The sequence below is a fragment of the Dendrobates tinctorius genome, unplaced genomic scaffold, assembly GCF_039654945.1.
Source record: "Dendrobates tinctorius isolate UK_male_01 unplaced genomic scaffold, ASM3965494v1 ptg000111l, whole genome shotgun sequence".
In the NCBI taxonomy this organism is placed as follows: Eukaryota; Metazoa; Chordata; class Amphibia; order Anura; family Dendrobatidae; genus Dendrobates; species Dendrobates tinctorius.
Genome location: NW_027361779.1, coordinates 24,644,102 through 24,664,769, shown reverse-complemented (window position 1 = coordinate 24,664,769; position 20,668 = coordinate 24,644,102). Strand labels below are relative to the sequence as shown.

The 20,668-nt window shown below is 45.1% G+C and overlaps 1 protein-coding gene across 2 annotated transcripts in view; it reads right to left on the bottom strand.

Annotated features, from left to right (window-relative positions):
- Positions 1–20,668, bottom strand: part of MDN1 (midasin AAA ATPase 1) — a 476,296-nt gene that overhangs the window by 380,687 nt on the left and 74,941 nt on the right. For both annotated transcript variants that reach the window (XM_073589565.1, XM_073589566.1), the window contains exons 13-15: positions 17,474–17,586; positions 4,361–4,509; positions 3,691–3,751 (exon numbers count right to left, since the gene is read on the bottom strand). In XM_073589565.1, the coding sequence (XP_073445666.1) occupies positions 3,691–3,751; positions 4,361–4,509; positions 17,474–17,586 (323 nt within the window). The remainder of the gene's footprint in view (positions 1–3,690; positions 3,752–4,360; positions 4,510–17,473; positions 17,587–20,668) is intronic.

Genomic DNA, 20,668 nt, shown 5'->3' with positions numbered 1-20,668 from the left:
TTTCATGACGCATACGCTGCGTCACAGGTCGGGAAGGGGTTAAAGTAATGATGGCCACTCGTTTTTCTTTACTTAGCTGCTTTTTCTTGCCATAATACAAATTCTAACATTCTATTCAGTAGGACTATCAGCTGTGTATCCACCAGACTTCTGCACAACACAACTGATGGTCCCAACCCCATGTATAAGGCAAGAAATCCCACTTATTAAACCTAACACGGCACACCTGTGAAGTGAAAACCATTTCTGGTGACTTCCTCTTGAAGCTCATCAAGAGAATGCCAAGAGTGTGCAAAGCAGTAATCAAATCAAAAGGTGGCTACTTTGAAGAACCTAGAATATAAGACATATTTTCAGTTGTTTCACACTTTGTTAATTATATAATTCCACATGTGTTAATTCATAGTTTTGATGCCTTCAGAGTGAATCTACAATTTTTATAGTCATGAAAATAAAAAAAACTATTTGAATGAGAAGGTGTGTCCAAACTTTTGGTCTGTACTTTATTTGTGAGTCTACATGGCTCACTCAGTGACAATTGGGGTATATATTCCATAATCGCCTCCCACTTATCCTCTTCTATCGCCCCCAATTCGTCTTCCCACTACTCTTTAGCCTTAATCGGGTAATTAGTTAAAAGATGTGCATTAAGTCCTTATAAATACCTGACATAAATCCTTTTGTTCCCCCCATCACTACACACATAGTCCACCAATATATGTCTTTTTGGACCCTCATAGAAACCGTCTTACTCTGCACTATGTAAGCATGACAGAGCTGTCTATACTGGAACCCACAGATCTCAGATAACTCATATTCCTCCAGTAGTTTCTCAAACGTCACTAGTCCTTGCGAGTCCTGTAATTGGGCCATGTATTGAATTCCTTTCCTCGCCCAGTTTTTAAATTCCCCCATTTCGTCAAACTCCGGCAGTTTTTCATTTTGTCATATAGGGGAATAATTCGTCAGGGCCTCCACTACCCTAATCCTTTTAATCTCCTCCCACACCTTGTGTACTACCTGCCTCTAGTCCTTGAACCAACGAGTCTCTCCCCAGCACCTGAGTCAATATCCACCATGTCGAACACCTGCCCTCTGTCTCTCTCCATCCCCTAAGCTGTTGGCCCTGAGCTGCTAGATAATAAATCCACGGGCTCGGGAGTGCCAGCCCCCCCTCATCTTAAATTAACCATACTTACTGAACGCCCAATCCCCGACGCCCTCATCTCCTGCAAACAATCCAAAAAATATTAAACCAAATATAATGCTATCCTGTCCGACATAGTCCATTTAATACAGAGAGTCCCACAGCAATCTCATATGTAGGACAGTCACATCGGGAGATGTGACCGCTCTACCCGGCCTCCTGCGATACACTGACAGGAGGTAATCGTTCCCGCAGTGTATCACTGTGTTGCTGTAAGAGTTCACTGGAGTTCATCAGCTCCGGTGCTCTCACTTACGGCACTACTGCTGTGTGAGAACTTTCTCACGCAGCGGCATCGTAACTGAGAATACCGGAGCTGATCAGCTGATGTACTCCGGTGAACCTTCATGGCGGCTCAGCAATACGCTGACAGGAGGTAATCGCTCCCGCAGTGTAGAGCTGGCGGTCGAGTGACATCGACGTGGGACACTCAATATTAGGTCAGGGTCACATTTGCGTGTGTAATGCGAGAAACTCACGCGAGTCTCTCGCATAAATACCCAGCACTGCCACCGGCACTTGGCATGCAGCCGCAAACTCCGGTCCTGAGTGCCGAGTATTGAGGAGTTTCTCGCATTACACGCAAGTGTGACCCTTATATGGACTACGGTGGAAAGGAAGCATATGTTGGTTTATTATTTTTTATTGCTTGCAGGAGACACGGTGTAGGTGACTAGGTGTTCGGTGAGTATGTATATAGTATGTGATTATGTCAAAGTTCTGATTTTTTTTTTTTTCAATTGAACACAGGTGCCGGATGAGACAATTCTCCCAACATCGGCTCATGCAGTCTCTGCTATATGTGACAGCAGACATAGCAGGATGGGAGCAGCAATCCCATCAGACGACACCTAAGTACAATCACTATGGGTACACACACACAGAGAGACACAGACAAGCACATACTCTCCACTCACACATTCTCCGCCCACACACTCTTCCTCCTTCTGACATCATTTCCTTTGACAATTCCATAGCATTTTTGTCAGCAAATGCGCAAACCTTTTCACACCTGCATTTTTGTTGCAGATTTGACTGACTCAATGGAAGTCAAAGGGTGAAAAACGCTGCAGATACACAAAAATAACTGCGTATCTGCGGAAAATAAAATGATGCGAATAAGGACGGAGATTTCCGGATCATGTGTACAACATTTTAGGATTGTCATTGATTAACCTTGCTTTAGAAATCCATTGAGTTTTTGCAGCATTTCCGCACAGAAAAAAAACGCTGTGAAAACACAACAAATACGCATCGTGTGAACTGACATGCTGCAAATAAAACCCTGCAAATAAGGACGGAAATTTCCGGATCATGTGCACAACACTACAGGATTGTCATTGATTAACCTTGCTTTAGAAATCCATGGCATTTTTGGAGTATTTCTGCGTAGAAAAAAACCGTTGCAAAAACACAACAAATCCGCATCGTGTGCACATAGCCTTGATTTTAATATGATATTTCAAGAAAATGTATCTGATTTGTATTATCCTTTGGTGGATTTCTACTTGCTCCTTTCTGTTCTCAGTTTTTCATGACTGGTTGGAAGAAGAAATCCGGTAGTAATTTTTTTCCCCGTGTGAGAAATATTATATATGAATGGTAAAAAAGGATATACAGACCAAAATTGGATGAAAATCTGATCAAGCAGACAGGTCAAAAAAGTCAGTTTTACGCATGTGATATGTGAATAAGAACTTACCCTAACATACTAGTTGGGGACACTTACATTTTCAATAGGAATAACAATGCAAAGTTCTAAGGAAATATGATTCAGAAGTTATTTTATGAGGAATCACACCTATTAATAACAATCATCAAGAGGGAGGAAAGTCCTCTATAAAGAGCACATACATGTATAACCACCTTTCAACACCATGGTTGTAACTTCAACATTACGTGCTACTCTCAACAGTGTATGTTCCCTGCTTGGATTGACTTTTCCCTCAGAGCAAGAGAATATGATGTCCATAGGCCATACAAGGATGACACAACCATTTAAAAATATAGACAAGGAACACAAACCAAAAGTATTTTTCTTACCCCAATGTTTGAAATTATTTCCAGCAGAAGCCTCAGCAATTAAAATGAATCTGTCAGCAGGAGCAACACAAATGAGCCGTTAAGATCTATGGGGCGGACGTAAATTTCCTGAGAATCTGCCTCCAGAGAGTTACAAGTGTGAGACATGTAATGACTGACGGTCCGCTCTCCTGATGTCTCACACTAGTAATACCCTCCCTCTGAAGGCAGATTCTCAGGGAGATCAGTAGCCGACCTTTAGATCTTTACAGGTCATTTACATAATTGTGGATTTCTATGGAATAAGATATCGGATTGCAGACATAAAGGTATCACTTTATTCAACTTTCTATGACCTGCATGTTCATGCAGTTAGTTGGCTTGGGAGGGTCGATGCTAGACAATTCCCTTTAATACTTCGGAAATCTAGGCGCTTGGATCATACTATGCAATGCACTTACCCGCCTAAGAGATCAGCTGTATCACTCTGCTGGTTCATATTGACAATGCGAAGGCGCTGACCTGTACATAAGTAATAGATGAAAATGCTGAATTACAATGGCCACTAACCAATTAACACACATAGTATAATAATACTCTACATTTATCAGGAACTGGGTTTTAGGCCAACATGCCCAAGAAAAACGTGAATACTTTTTTGTGCTATACAGTCCATGATATAATGGTATAATTGAGAAACTCCTCTACATGTGATGGCTTTTCCACAGAGAAGTAACATTCCAACCAGTGCCATTTACAGCAACACGTACAATTAAAATCACTCTGAAAACATGATCCAGATGACAACTCCCCAGACCAATGCCTGCCTCCAAATGTATAGAAGATACTAAATTATATATTTTTTTAACCTGATACAATATTTTGTAACAGAAATACTGATATTTTTATGAATAAATCATGTACTGCAAGAACGTAAACTCAAACCAAGAGACATTCTCATCTGTTTATATGGGCCAGAAGCGTTAATTCAATATTTGCTAAACCAGGCGGCTCATCAAAAGGATCATTTTTAACGGATCGTGTGTTTTTTTTTTAATTTGGCAACTGCTAAAACAGACACTCATCACATAGTTCCCAGACTATGAACACAGCACAAATGCAATAATATACCTGCAACATGAGCAAGATACTGAACGGTGGAGGTTTTGCCCGTGCCAGTTTCACCAACAAGCAAGACAGGCTCTGCTTTATTAACACACACTGCAATCTGTTCAATTAATATTGAAGATGGTCGTGTTGCTGCAAAATTGATCTTCTCTCTAAAAACAAAAATAAAACGTATTAGTAAAAACAATTGAAATAATGCATGCACTGCAGATCAAAGTAGCATTAAACATGGAAAATGCCGAAAAATGTACAAAAAAATGGCGCCTAGACAGATCAAAAGTTTGTACCAAATGGTCCTCAAATTACGACAAAACTTTGCCAGCTGCCAAATCCCCCATCTTTGAAATTGACATTTCTAAACTGGTCAAGTGATATTGCACAATACAAAACACAAAAAGCTTCTTACGTATCTGTTGGCAACAGCTAAAATGCTCATCCCCTTGCATTGTCTATCACAGAACAGCCCCAACCTGTCAGAATGGTTACACAAAGTAAATCAGATATACCACATAGAAGAAATAATAGCTAGCACATCATTCAAGCTAGTTAGATTCGGTTTGACCTGGGCGCCCTGGACACTCTATAGAGAAACAGACGAATACTTAAATCTGCTAAACTCTAAGTAAACAAGATTAGTTTGCCCTAAGGGTACCGTTACACCTAGCGATGCACCAGCGATCCCGACTAGCGATATAACGCGGTCAGGATCGTTGGTGCATCGCTAGGTGGTCGCTACTGAGCTGCCACACAGGCAGATCTCACCAGCGACATAGCGGTGGTCGGGGATCGCTACTTACCTGTCAGACGCGGCGATCCTGCGTCCTCCCGCCCGGCTCCACGCGTCGCTCGTCGGCGCCACAGGAAGCCCCAGCAGGAAGTGGCCGACGAGGAATGGACCAGGAGCTTCTCGCGCGATCAGCGATAACCAGCGGGGGAGCCGGTCGGAGGTAAGTATCACATGCAGCGATATCGCTAGCAATATCGCTGCAACGTCACAAAATCGGTGACTTTACAGCGATATTGCTAGCGATATCACAGTGTGTAACGGGGGCTTAAGACCAATTATACATGAAGCAACACCAATTGACTATCCAGATTAAAGGGCACAACATCTAAGGACTGGACATACCTCCTGACTAGAACTCCTTCTCCATCCTTTAACATCCCCCTTCCTCTATCCTTCCTTTCTACCTAACTGTTGTTTTTCCCCCTTAGTTTAAGACTTGTACTATGTTGCGACTGGTATGCACATTTCTACCTGCACTCTATGTTAAGGTCTTTCCCTTTGACTCAAGATTTCAAATATGAAAACTTGGATAGACACTGTCTAACCTGTTAAAAGATTGGGTACTTCAAGTGATGTTGCTTATGACGTCGGACTCGTAACTCATGTAAATAATGTTACTTGATCTTTCTAGTCGCATGTATTGTTTCACCCTTTTGTTAAAACAATAAAAAGATGTTTGTTTAAAACAAAACAAATGCTCCTCAAAACCCCCAAAAATTTTTCATTACATTGAATGGTAAAAATAACTTGTACGACAAGTGAAATAAACCATTGTACAGCTATGTTAAAAATAAAAATAAGAAAAAACACCACATTTTAAATGGGGTTAAAAGTAAGCTAAATTCTTTAAACAAATAAAATTAAGGGAATACTTGCACATACAATAACCCCAAGTCAATTTGAGTAAGTGCACACATTGAGTATGTGCTACGTTTTTGCCATATGTATAAGACATGAAGAGGAAGTGAGCGCAGTCTCAGCGCTTCACTTCTTGCTGATTACTTATACGCACAAAAGAAGGATTTTTGGTATTTACCGTAAAATCTCTTTCTTGGAGCCTTCATTGGAGGACACAGAGAACCATGGGTGTATGCTGCTGTCGCTAGGAGGCGCTGACACTAGGCAAAAGGAAAAAAATAGCTCCTCCCCAGCAGTATACACCCACCGACAGGCACTAGGCTACTCCGATGGTGTTCAAGCAGTAGGAGCAGCAACCTAAAGCTCAAAATACGTAACAACTCAAAACAACGGCACGTAGGCCAACCACTGTACAAAATCAAGGAGGGTGCTATGTCCCCCAATGAAGGCTCCAAGAAAGATTTTACGGTAAGTACCAAAAATCCCTCTTTCTTTTCGCTTCATTGGGGACACAGGTAACTATGGGATGTCCAAAAGCAGTCCAAAGGGTGGGGAAAAGGAAATATAAGCAAAGAGAAAGGAACCTAGGTTGGCCGGTGAGAAACAGCCACCTGCAGAACCTTCCTACCCAGGCCTGCATCAGCCGAGGCTTGGGTACTTACCTTGTAGAATCTTGCGAAGGTGTGTAGAAACGACCAGGTTGCGGCCTTGCACATCTGCAAGGCCAAAGCCTGGTGACGAATGGCCCAGGAAGCACCCACAGCCTGGGTGGAGTGAGCCTCCACTCCCAGAGGAGGCCGTTTGCCCCGAACACAGTACGCTTCCAGTACCGCCTAGCAAATCCAACGGGCAATCGTGGACTTAGAGGCCTGGAGCCCCTTTGACGACCTTCGGGAATGACAAGTAAGGAATCTGACTGATGAAAGGAAGCAGGTAGACTCGAACAGCTCTGACCAAATCCAGTTTGTGGATGGACTTTTCCAGTGGATGAACATGAGAAGGATGATGTCTTCGTTGATGTGAAAGGTAGAAACCACTTTGAGCAAAAAGGAAGGAACAGGACGAAGGACTACCTTGTCCTGGTGCAGAATCAGGAAGGAAGAACAGCACGACAGTGCCGCTAGCTCAGAAACTCTCCTGAAAAACATAATGGCGATTAAAAAGGCCACTTTCCAAGACAGGACAGAGAAAGGTATCTTGGATGGGCTCAAAGGGAGCCCGCTGAAGAACGTCTAGAACAAGATTGTGATCCCATGGATTTACAGGAGGATGGTAAGTAGGTTCCATATAGGCGACCCCCTGAATGAAATTTTTCACCTGAGGAAGGGAGGCCAAATCTCTCTTGAAGAGGATTGACAGAGCGGATACCTGACCCTTAAGGGTATAGAGAGAGAGATGGAAGTCAAGGCCTGCTTGAACATAAACAAGGATGGATGGAAGGGAAAAGGACATTGGAAACAAACTGTTATCCTCACACCACCGGAAGAAGGCCTACCAATATCTGTGGTAGATGCGAGAGGATGCTTGTTTCCTCGCCTTAATCATGGTCTGGATAACCCTGAAGGAGAAACCAGCCTCTTTTAGGACTGGCGGCCTCAACGGCCATACCTTTGAACTCAGAGACCGAGAACTCGGGTGAAAGAGGGGGCCTTGCGAGAGAAAGTCTCGACGGTCTGGAAGCTTCCAGGAGTCTTTTTAAGTCTGGAGCGATGAGAATAACTGGAACCCCTTCTGCCCTTATCTTTTTTACAACTCTCGGAATCAAGGGTTAGAAGCGAAAAAAGATAGGGGAGGTGAAACTGGGACCACGGAATCACCAGGGCGTCACAGCCTAAGGCCCTCGGCTCTCGGGACCTGGCCACGAACAGAGGAACTTTGTGGTTCTCCCGAGAGGCCATGAGGTCAACGTCTGGGGTGCCCCATTTCTGACATATTTGGTCGAAGACGGCAGGGTTGAGCGACCACTCGCCTGGCGTGATGCCCTGGCGGCTCAGAAAATCAGCTTCCCAATTTTCCGCCCCCGGGATGTGAACAGCCAAAATGGCCAGGACGTGATGTTCCGCCCATCGCAGGATCTTCGTCACTTCTGACATGGCCTGTTTGCTGCGAGTTCCACCTTGGTGGTTTATGTATGCCATGGCATTGTCTGACTGGATGCGGACCGGCTTGCCTGCGAGCAGAGGCTGCCAGCGACGAAGAGCAAGCAAGATTGCCCTGATCTCCAGGAGATTGATGGGGAGAAGAGTTTCTTTAGCGTTCCAGTGACTTTGCGCTGTGTGATGAAGGAAGACAGCTTCCCAACCGAGGAGACTGGCGTCGGTGGTGATGACCTGCCACCGGAGAGGAAGAAAGGACCTCCCGCCAGGACGGAGACGGATAGTGTCCACCAAGTCAGTGATTGTCTCACTTTGAGGGGCAGAAGGACCAGTTGGTCCAGGGAGACGGGAGACTTGTCCCAAGCATACAAGAGAGCCTGCTGAAGAGGATGGGTGTGAAACTGGGCATAAGAGACGGCTTCCATGGTGGCAACCATCTTCCCCAGTACTCTCATGCAAGATCGTAAAAAGAGTGAATTCCCTGACGTAGAGACACAAACTTCTTCAGAAGGAAGACGCATGCCTGAGCCGTATCGAACTCCATACCCAGAAACACCAGGCGCTGAGATGGAAGGAGGGAGGATTTCTCCTTGTTGACTATCTAGCCGAGCCGGGCCAGAGTGTCTAGGGTAACCTGAAGACTTCGGTCACAGTCCCAGCGTGACGGTCCTTTGATCAGCAGATCGTCCAGGTAAGGGATTATCAGAATCCCCCTAGAGCGGAGAATGGCCATGACCGCTGCCATGACCTTTGTGAAGACCCTTGGGGCAGACCCCAGGCCGAAAGGAAGAGCCATGAACTGATAGTGATGCCTCTGGATCGCGATCCGAAGACATCTCTGATGCTGCACACAAACAGGGATGTGGAGATAGGCATTCTGAAAGTCTATCGAGCAAAGAAACTCCCCCGGGTCCATGGAGGCGATCACCGAACGTAATGACTCCATCCTAAAATGGCGCGTCCGAATGTAACGGTTTAACCGCTTGAGGTCCAGGATCGGATGAACAAACCAATCTTTTTTTCGGGACTAAAAGCAGATTGGAGTAGAACCGCGAAAATCGTTAGTTTGGTGGAACAGGCACGATTACACCCGAGTGTAGGAGAGAAGAAACCGCCTGAAGGACCCCTGAGACCTGACTGGGATTCTATGACTGGCGAGAGATTAAGAATAGTCTTTCTGGGATGGAAGAAAAGTCGATCTTGTAACCAGACATGATTCTCTTCCTGACCTAGGCGTCGCTGACCGCTGATAGCCATGCGTCCCTGAAGAGAAGGCGTCCTCCTCCCACCATGGAAAAATTTCCAGGTGGGTGTGACCCATCATTTGGAGGAAAACCTGTGGGAGCAGTATCCAGAGGACTTTGAGGAGTGTCCCTTTGGTCTCCAGTGAGGTGCCAGTTTGAAGGATGGTTTCCTTCTTTCCTTTGGAATGGATGAGGGGTCCTGCTGGGAGGAAGTCCCTGAAGAAGAGAAAGGTCAAATGGAGTAGACGGGCTGGGGCCCTTTCCTGCTGAAGGGGCGTTTGGGTTTAGACTGGGGAAGAGAAGTGCTCTTTCCCCTAGTGGCGTCCGAAATTATTTGGTCTAGTCTGAACCTGAAGAGCCTGGATCCTTGAAAAGCCAGGATGGTGAGAGATTTTTTAGAAGTAGGATCTGCATTCCATGCTTTTAACCAGAGGATGCGGCGTATAGCAATAATATTGCTGCTTGCCGTGGTGAACAGCCGTCAGCATCCAAAGAAGCGGCTAGAAGATATTTGCCAGCGTGAGATATCTGATCTGGTAAGTCTGCGAGTTGTTCCAGTGAAGCTGCAGATACAATGCCCTGGCGGAGGATTTTAGCACAGGCAGAAATAGACTTCGCCACCCAGGTGGAAGCTAAACTGGGACAAAGAGAAGCACCAGTCGCTTCAAAGGCCGATTTGGCCAAGGACTCAATTTGCCTAACTGTGGGTCCTTGAGAGACGCGCTGTCCGGGACGGACAGAACTGTCTTTGAGGCCAGGCGAGAGACAGGAGGGTACACTTCAGGAGACTCTGCCCATTTACCTGTAAGGTCTGGGCTAAAGGGATACAATATGTCTGTCTCCTTCATGGGAAGCGTTTTTCAGGGTGTTCCCAGTGTTTAGCAATGGTTGCCTCGAACTCTTTATGAGTGTGAAAGGCCCGGGGAGGGTGTTTTACCTGTTTAAAGGGGACTGAGTATTCTGGAGTGGTAACCTCGTCCTCTTTCAGTTTGAGGGTTTGAGTGACTGCTAAAATAAGGCTGTCGACCATGTCTTGTATCTTAGAAGTCTGGTCTGAATCAGAATCAGACCCAGACTGGGAGTCCAGTTCAGACCCAAACGCCTCCTCCGAAGAGGGGGAATGGGGAGAGAGGTGCCCTGGGAAGAGTAGAGGGGCCCAGGGACCTGGATGAGGAGCTACGGAGAGTCCGCTTCCTAGACTCTTTTTCCGACCTGTCCCTGCGAAGGTCGTGATCAGGTGCATGCGAATCCCCCTGTGAGGCATTCGGAGCACTGGTGGCGACAGATAAGTTCAGAAGACGTTCCAGAGCCTGGACGAGGGACTGGGATATTCTTGTCAGGTCCGAAACCGACTGAGACATGGCAACAACCCACTCCGGAGGGGGGGGGATGCTTTCATCCCGGGCATTAGAGTGATTCTGAGGGGCAGACATGGTGGAAGGACTGCAGAATGGGCAGTGGGGGGGGGGGGGGGGGGGGGGGGACGACTGACCTGCGGACCACTTTCTCTTGCAGCAGGCGTAATGTATTACAGTGGGTTTAGAGGGAAGACCAAAAGCCCCTGTAGAGTTGGGCATAAGATGGGTCTGGTGATGCTGCTAATGAGAGGTATACTGGCGAAGAGTGCTAGAGCTATGCTGCTGAGGAGTGCTATAGCGTAAAAAGAAAAAGGGACAGGGAAGAGGAGCAGGGCAGAGCCTAGCCAATGCCAGCGATACAGCCAAAGACCAATAGTGCCGGTGTCCTCCTTCAGAGGTTCGCAGTGAACAATCAGCGTGGTGCATACAGGATTTAAGATGGCTGCGGATCACACTGCTGATGGTGGGCGTGGCCAAGTTATATGGAGAAGTGAAAGCCTGAAAGCGGTTGGCTGGAGCACCGGGGGTGTGGCCAGTGTGGGAGAACTGTTGGTCGACCGTAGAGGAATAGGCCACAGCGAAATGGCGCCGGAGGGCGTGTGCCCGCCTCTGATAGGCTAGGGAGCGACACTGCAGAGCGGGAGGCGTGGCCGGGGGGAAAAAAAGTTGCTGTGTGATTGGGTAGACGCGCCCGGCGTGCGCCAAGCCAAAAGAATGGGCCGGGAGGGTGGGAAAAGGTGTCTCTCTGATTAGAGGACCTTCCGGAGGGTGTGCCAACATAGGAATCTCCGAGACAAGAGGAAGAGAAGCAAGATGGCGCGTGAAATGTGAATGGAGGGGCTGCGCTGTGGAGCCAGCGGTTTGAGGGAGAATCCTGCTGCTGCGGTATGTGGTCTGCGTTCGGCCCAGGGGAGGGAGGGAAAGGCATACATACCAGCCACACAGGGGGATACAGGTCCACTTGCCAACAAATGATGTCATCAGGGTGCCTTCGGATTGTGGGGGTTCGCTGTAAAAACAGGGAACCTCCTTCCCGCACCAACTTCGGATGGTGCAGAAGACGGCGTCAACCCTTTACGAGAAGGGGGGAGGCCACTGCCGGTGACCACCGTCTTCTTCTCAGCCCTCTCCAAGGAGAGGGATGAGGAGCGGAAAAGGCAAAGGACCGGCCACCATAAATCACCCTGAGACACCCCTAGAGGTGACAGGGGATAAGGTCCTGTCTGCGGGTCTGAGAATGGGCGATGTGGGTGACACCACACTGCTCTCTCAGTCGCATAATATGGGAAAATGGTGAGAACTTACACCCTGTTAGCCTGAAGATGAAAACCTGAAAAACAAAGAAGAAAGATTAATAAAACAACAGGGAACCTAAAAAGGAAAAAACTGGGGATCTGGGATAGATCCAGGTCCGCCTCCTACAGACACTAAGCTTAAACTGAGTAGCCAAGTGACTGTCGGTGGGAGTATACTGCTGGGGAGGAGCTATTTTTTCATTTTGCCTAGTGTCAGCACCTCCTAGCGACAGCAGCATACTGTACATCCATGGTTCTCTGTGTCCCCCAATAAAGCGATAAAGAAAGCGGGGACAGTGACGCCAGCGCTGATTGGGCGCAGGGCTCACGTGACATAACTTCACATGAGCTCCGGGAATGTGAATGCGGACACCATTGGAATGGCACCAGAGGCGAGTATAGGTGTTTTTATTATAACGGCATCAAACATTCAGACTGAGAAGAGGCTGTCCTAGTAGTGAAAAACCTCTTTAAACTTCAGGTATATCAATCTTGCCAGTTAGGAATAAGCGATGTGAATCAATGTCACTCGCTTTGGTGCAAATGAAAGAGCTAACAGTTGCACTGGAGAAGCAACAGTAAGACAACACCAAAAATGAAATTGTTTTGCATAAGGTAACTTCTACAATTGCTCATTCCTTATCTACCCTGACAGATTCTTTTGTGTTTTTCTAGTATCCTTGTCAATACTGGTAGCATAAAGTGGTACCTGCAGCCCATAATTCCATATCTCCCAGTAGAGTCTCAACAGGTTGGAGCAAATATCAGGACATTGGCTGTTACAAGAGGAGAGCTGGACAGGGTCAAAGAAGAACAGTAACCTATCAAAATGCCTCGTACATGCTCTTTTGCGACAGGAGGAGCACTGGCAAAGCCTAACCTAATGACCTCTATGGGTACTAGTGTGCATGTTTCTGGCAAAACTGCTAGAAACAGAATCCATGAGGGTTTGACTTGCAGTGAGACCTTTTCCTAAAGCGAACCTGTCACCAGTTACGAGTTACGGCCACTGCCATCCAGGGATTATCTACAGCATTAATCATAGAATCATAGAATCGTAGAGTTGGAAGGGACCTCCTGGGCCATCTGGTCCAACCCCCTGCTCAAAGCAGGATTCGCTAAATCATCCCAGTCAGATGTCTGTCCAGCCTTTGTTTGAAGACTTCCATTGAAAGAGAACTCACCACTTCTCGTGGCAGCTTGTTCCACTCATTGATCACTCTGTCAAAAAGTTTTTTCTAATATCTAATCTGTCTCCTCCCATTCAGTTTCATCCCATTGCTTCTAGTCTTTCCTTGTGCAAATGAGAATAAAGTTGATCCTTCTACAATGTGACAGCCCTTTAGATATTTGTAGACAGCTATTAAGTCTCCTCTCAGTCTTCTCTTTTGCAAACTAAACAATCCCAAATCCTGCAACCTTTCCTCATAAGACAGGGTTTGCAGACCGGTCACCATTCTGGTTGCTCTTTTCTGAACTTGCTCCAGTCTGTTGATGTCTTTTTTAAAATGTGGTGCCCAAAACTGGACACAATATTCCAGATGAGGTCTGACCAAAGAGGAGTTGAGGGAAATAATGACTTCACGTGATCTAGACTGTATGCTTCTGTTAATACATCCTAGAATTGCATTTGCCTTTTTTGTTGCTGCATCACACTGTTGACTCATATTCAGTCTGTAATCTATTAGTATACCCAAGTCTTTTTCACATGTGCTGTTGCTTAGGCCTATTCCTCCCATTCTGTATATGCTTTTTTCATTTTTATTGCCCAGATGTAGTACTTTGCATTTTTCCCTGTTAAAAACCATTCTGTTAGTTGCTGCCCACTTCTCCAGTTTATTTGTATCTTTTTGAATCCTCTCTCTTCTCTAGTATTAGCTATCCCTCCTAGCTTTGTGTCATCAGCAAATGTAATCAGTTTACCCTCAATTCCTTCATCTAAATCGTTGATAAAGATGTTGAACAATAAGGGGCCCAGGACAGAGCCCTGTGGTACCCCACATGAGACATTATTCCAACTGGATGTGCAGCCGTTTACGACCACTCTGTGGGTCCGATCACTAAGCCAGTTATGAATCCACCTAACAGTTGCCTTGTCCATTCCATACCTAGTCATTTTTTTCAATAAGGATTGTATGAGATACTTTGTCAAATGCTTTGCTGAAGTCAAGATATACTATATCTACAGCATTTCCTTGATCCACCCAATCAGTGATTCCGTCATAGAAGGAAAATAAGTTAGTCTGACATGACTTATTAGTTACAAACCCATGCTGACTCTGTTTAATCACTTCATTCTTATCCAGGTACTGACAGAATGCTGTAGATAAGCCCCCAATCTGACTTTGAGAAGAAGAAAGTTAACTTTTATTATACTCACCTGGGGTGCGGTCCGGTCCAGTGGGTGTCGCAGGTCTTGGTCCGGCGCCTCCCATCTTCTTGCTTCATGTGGGTGACGCGTCCCTGCATCATCCACACAGGCTACCTGGCACTGCGATCCTGTGCAGGTGTACTTATCTGCCCTGTAGATGGAAAACCAAAGTACTGCAGTGCGCATTCGCCTGGAAAGGTCATAGAGGCCCTGCGTCTGCACACTTAAACGAATTTGCTCTGCCCTCAACAGGGCAGATAAGTACGCCTGCGCAGGAGCGTGATGCCGGGGAGCGATGAAGCAACAAGAGAATGGCATCGCAAAAAGATGGGAAGCGTCGGACCAAGACCTGCGACAACCCCCCCTTGAGTAAAATAAAATTTATCTCTTGCAGATCGGATCGGGGGCTTATCTACAGCATTATAGAATGCTGTAGATAAACTCTGAAAGGCGGTGGCTGTATCTCGTATAGGCCAAACCTGGTGACAGGTTCCCTTTAAAGCCTAGCACCATGCCACAAAATTGGCATTCACCAAAAACACCAGAATTGGCAGGTCAGATAATGGCGTCCCGTTCTCTCCACAGATGAGGGCAAGTAAATGCTGAGTCTTAGAAGCCTGGATGGACAGTTGTGAACGTTATTCTGCTTGTATCATCATCTTGCATTACCAGTTTGGCGCTGGGTGAATGATATTTTTGGGAGGCAGTGATGGCCAGAGGTCATACCAACTGCCACTTAGCCAATGGCAACAGGACTTCTTTTAGGAACAGACTTCGCTGTATGAGTAAAACTTGAAAGAGTAGGTCAATTCCCACTGCTGGGTCCAACATCATCACAAATTTTCATCTAGACTCTATAAAATAGGGACAGAAGTCCTCTACTCTGTTGATCAGCAGGGCTGCCAGCGTGGGCTGGAACCAGATATAATTAGTATCAACTATACGATCACTAAGCACTTATTGGATTTTTGTATTTCTATTAGTGATGAACGAGTATGCTCGTTACTCGAGATTTCCCGAGCATGCTCAGGTGATCTCCAAGTATTTGGATGTGCTGGGAGACTTAGTTTCTGTTGCTGTAGCTGCATGATTTACGGCTGCTAGACAGCCTGAATACACAAGTTTGAGGTCATAGAGTGTCTACAGACTTATAGTTTAAGACCAGACAACCTCTTTAACCCATTAATCAAGGAGCCAATTTTGACCTTAATGAGCAGGCCAAATTTACTCTGACCAGTGTCACTTTATGTGGTAATAACTCTAGAATGCTTTAATTAACCTCTACTTTTACCATAAAGTTGTAAAATACTATTTCTAATTTTGAAAAACATTAATAAAGTTATTTTGAAAATGGAATGCTTTAATTGTTCCGATGGATTCTGAGAGTGTTTTTTCGTGACATATTGTACTTCATGGTAGTGGTAAATTTTGATCAATATATTTATGAAAATTTGACAAACTGAAAGTTCACAATATTCAAACTTTACATTTTTATGCTCATAAATCAGGTAGTTATACCACACAAAATAATTATTAATAAATAACATTTCCCACATGTCTACCTTACATCAGCACAATTTTTGAAACATTTGTTTTTGGTAGGGAGTTAGAAAAGTTATATCAGCAATTTCTCAATTTTCCAACAAAATTTACAAAACCATTTTTTATTTTAGGGATCACATTTGAAGTGACTCTGAGGGGTCTATGTGACAGAAAATACCCCAAAATTTACACCATTCTAAAAAGCGCACCCCTCAAGGTGCTCAAAACCACATTCAGGAAGTTTATTAACAATTCAGGTTCTTAACAGGAATTACCGTAATTGAATGTGGAAGGAAAAAAAATTTTTTTTTTCCCCACAAAAATGTTGCTTTAGCCCCAAATTTTTTACCTTCGCAAGGGTAATAGGGAAAACATGGACCCAAAAATTTGTTGCGAAATCTCTCCTGAGTACGAGAATGCCCCATTATGAGAGGGAAAACAACTATTTGGGCACACGGCAGGGCTCGGATGGGGAGGAGCACAGATTGACTTTATGAACGCACAAATGGCTGGAATCGAGTTTGGAGAGCCCCTGATGTGCCTTAGCAGCGGAAACTAAACCCCTCAAGGATTTTATCCAGTGGTACAGTGAAGATTTTTAACCCAAACGCACTACACAGAATATAACATTAGGTTGTCATATTGAATATTTGCATTCAACACTAGTCTTTTTTTTTTACTTTTGAAAAATCCCTAACCCCAATACTAATTCTAACCCAACCCTAATGGTAAAGAATGAAAGAAATAAAAATTATAAATTAAAAAAAAAATGTAATCTTACTATAAGGGGATGACACACTAATAATTATTAGCTTTTGAGCCAATAAGAAAAATCCCCGCTGTTGCCAGTCCCCAGAAGTGGTGAGTTCTCCTTCAATGGATGTCTTCAAACAGAGGCTGGACAGACATCTGACTGGGATGATTTAGCGAATCCTGCTTTGAGCAGGGGGTTGGACCAGATGGCCCAGGAGGTCCCTTCCAACTCTGCGATTCTATGATTCTATGACCTTGGCGGCGCACTGCGCACGAGTCCGCTGTTTTTCTTTTTCAGGAAAAGTTGGCAAAGGGCCAGGCACGGAGCTGGAGGGATCGGTGGATGGCGGAGGCACCGGGTGGGGCTGGGGGACCTCATTTCTTTCTACTCTGACATGTACCGTATATACATGCATATCATGTCAGAAAAGAGAGAAATGTTTTTAATAGCGGGCACACTTTTTTTGTCTATGTGCTCGGGGACCAGAAAAACAGGCCCTGATCATGTTCTCCAGGGTCTCAGATATCCTGGGGGTAGCTGAAACCCCCGGAGAAAAAAAAAAGCATCGGTGGTCGTTAAGGGGTTATTGAACAGATCCCTGAAAATATTTCCCATTTTGTTTTCAACTGGAGATACATTTCAGATTCTGGAGCTGTTCAGGAATGTTCACAAGTTACAAATATTTGAACATGGGAGATCTTCAGCAGCTGAAATTTGAGACGAACATTGACATTTCTGTGTGGATATGCTGTTGCTGTGTATCCTGGAGGAGTGAACTCTTAAAAATCATTATTATACACAAGCTACATACCTGTGAACACGAATGCTTTCAGTTTGTCTTCTAAGCATCTCAACTCTGCCAACAGAAACATCCAGCTCTCGCACGGTAATCTCTGGTTTATAAAGTTGACAGTAAAATTCTGCCTGTAGCACAAATTACAGGGAGTGGTAAAATTTTTGCCAATTTATTTGATTACAATAAACCATATAATGCAGATGCTCTCATGCATGCCTTGAGTATTTCGGTTTTAACTGCATATAAAGACCTATAGAGGGACAAGGAGTGGAGTTGGGACAGGAGGCTAAAAGGATTTGATTTAAGTGTAGATGTCATCCTGTAGCTCACAGACCAACTGCCTGTCTACATATTAGCACATGTAATGGGACAAGTTGTCAAACTAGGGATCAAATGACCCAAATATCTATAATGAAGGTGGAATGTATAGATCTAATGGAGGTGGAAAGAAACAGAATACTAATGATAGTCCATTATATAAACAAAATAAGTGCAGAAGGGATTCTATAAATTAAGTACCGAATATGCAAAAGAAAAATTCAACTTGTAAATTTCAGTAAAAGAAAAGTTAAGAAACACGTTCACAATCTAAGATTGTCCACTGGAACCGTTCGAGGCTCCAACACATTACACTTTTTCTGTTGCCAGAACATAAACACTTAGGCTATGTACCCACATTGCAGAAATGCTGCGGAAATTTCCGCAACATTTCCGCACTCCCGCCGGGGGTAAAACGCATGCGAATTCGCATACTTTTTTCCGCGGAAAACAAGCTTTTTGCAAGCGTTTTTCGCTTGCGCATTCCAAGCGATTAGCATCACTTGGAATGTGATGTTAAAATAATAAAAAATATTGTTATTGTCACCTTCTGACGGCCCCCGATCTGCTCTGCGGCGCTCCCGGCATCTTACGGTCCCAGTAATGCTTTGCGCGAAGGAGCTGAGATGACGTCACACTCGCGAGAGCACGACGTCATCGCGGTCATTCGCGCAAGGCATTACAGGGACCGGAAGATGCCAGGAGCGTGGTGAGAGGTGGGAAGGACTCCGGGGGCCGCCGGAGGGTGATTATATCGCTATTTTTTATTTTAATTCTATTTTTTACAGGATTATGGTACGCAGGGCCTGAAGGAGAATCACCTCCTCCTCCGCTTACTTTGCGCATGGTGGGCACAGCCACAAGCGAAAATTAAGCAGATCAATGCATTCCTATGGGTGTGGAATTGCTGCGATTCCGCTGAAAGAATGGACATGCTGCGGATTTTTCCGCTATGCGATACTGCAGCGGAAAAATCCACAGCATTAGCACATTGCGGAATCCCATAGGATTGCATGGGATGCATTTTTTTCCCCGTTTTCTCGGCGATACAGCAGCGGAAAAACGCTGCAAAAACGCAACGTGTGCACAAAGCCTTACAGTACCTATTATGGCCTTCAGGCAGTCACCTTATAATCAAGCATATTATCACAGAGTGCAATCTCAGTTTACTAATCACAGCTGTTTGTCAGTGGTGATGCAGTGGTGGCCGCACGGACGCCGTAAGTGCCTCTGGACATCCTAGGGGTTAACTCCCCAAGGATGGAGCAGGGCTGTTGATCCGGCAGCAATGAGACTGGCTGCAGGAGGAAGTACATGGAGGAGACACTCTGTTGTGAATTCACTTTCTGGCCTGCTTCTGGTTGCTAGTGACGGTAGTGGAGCTGGTTGTATTGACAGAGGAGTCGCGAGTTCTCTTTGCGGGCTCCCTCTGGTGGTTACAGGAGGTAATGGAGCTGATCTAATTGACAGAGGCCTGCCACCTGATAATGAGGACGACGATTGGACATCTGGAGTCTCTGACTGGATTTAAGACAGCCGACTCCCTCTATCCCTGCTGGTGATTTTTCCTGCTTCCTCAGCCTATTTTCCTACCTGTGTTTGTGTTTTCATCTTGTCTCACCGACAATATATGTTTGTGGGCTGTCTATTATTTTGGGGTCTGCTCTGGGGCAGTTTAGATTTCCCCTTATCTTGCTTTAGGCTTATTTAGTTCTCCGGCTGTGTCGAGGCATCTAGCATCATCGTAGGCACGCTTCACGGCTACTGCTAGTTGTGTGGATAGGATCAGGGGTCTGCAATCCGCTTAGTTACCAGCCTCCCTGGTTTTCTGTAGCTTAGCTTGGTCTTGTTTTCCTCCTCGGTGACCCAATCATAACAGAATCACAAGCCTAAACCGCAGATTCTAGGTTACTCAAAAGCAGAAGATTGTAAAAAAAAAAAAAAAAAAAGCGTCAGAATTTTTTTTTTTTATATGTATTTTTTCCTCTTTTTCTCTGGGGCCGTAGGAGGAATTTTTCTTTAATGGAGATTAAGCAATTTTCGGATCGTGTTGAGCAGCTCGCTGCTGAAGTGCGGGGAATTTCCACCTATCTCGCTCAATCACCTGCTGTTGAATCAAAAATCCTTACTCCTGATGTGTTTTCTGGGGATCGGTCTAAATTTTTGAACTTTAAGAATAATTGTAAATTATTTCTTGCCTTGAAGCCTAACTCATTGGGGAACTCTGTGCAGCAGGTTAAAATTGTTATTTCCTTGCTGGGCGACGACCCCCAGGATTGAGCTTTTTCTCTCACACTTGCAAATCCTACTCTAACTAATGTGGACGCATTTTTTCAAGCTTTGGGGGTGTTGTATGATGAACCTAATGCTATTGATCAAGCTGAGAAAACCCTATTGGCATTAAACCAGGGTCAGGATTCTGCTGAGTTATACTGTCAAAAATTCTGAAAGTGGGCGGTCCTTACTACATGGAATGATGGTGCCTTAGCAGCTCTCTTTCGGAAGGGTTTATCAGAAACCGTAAAAGATGTGAACGTAAAACTACACGAGAGGTGTTGCCGCCTTTTGAACTAACGTCTGAACCCATGCAATGTGATAGAGTTTTGTCTAGGGCGCAACGTCAGGAGTTTAGAAGGCGTAATAAACTGTGTTTTTTCTGTGGAGACGCCTCTCATACTATTTCTGTCTGCCCTAAACGAGAGAAACGTTTTGCACACACATTTACTGTGGGCAGTGTACAACCCAAGTTCCTTTTGGCAATTACTCTGATCTGCTCCTTATCCACATTTTCCGCTAAGGCTTTTGTGGATTCAGGAGCAGCTTTGAATCTGATGGATTGGGACTTTTCTAAACGCTGTGGTTTTCCCATGATACCCCTGAGGACGCCCATTC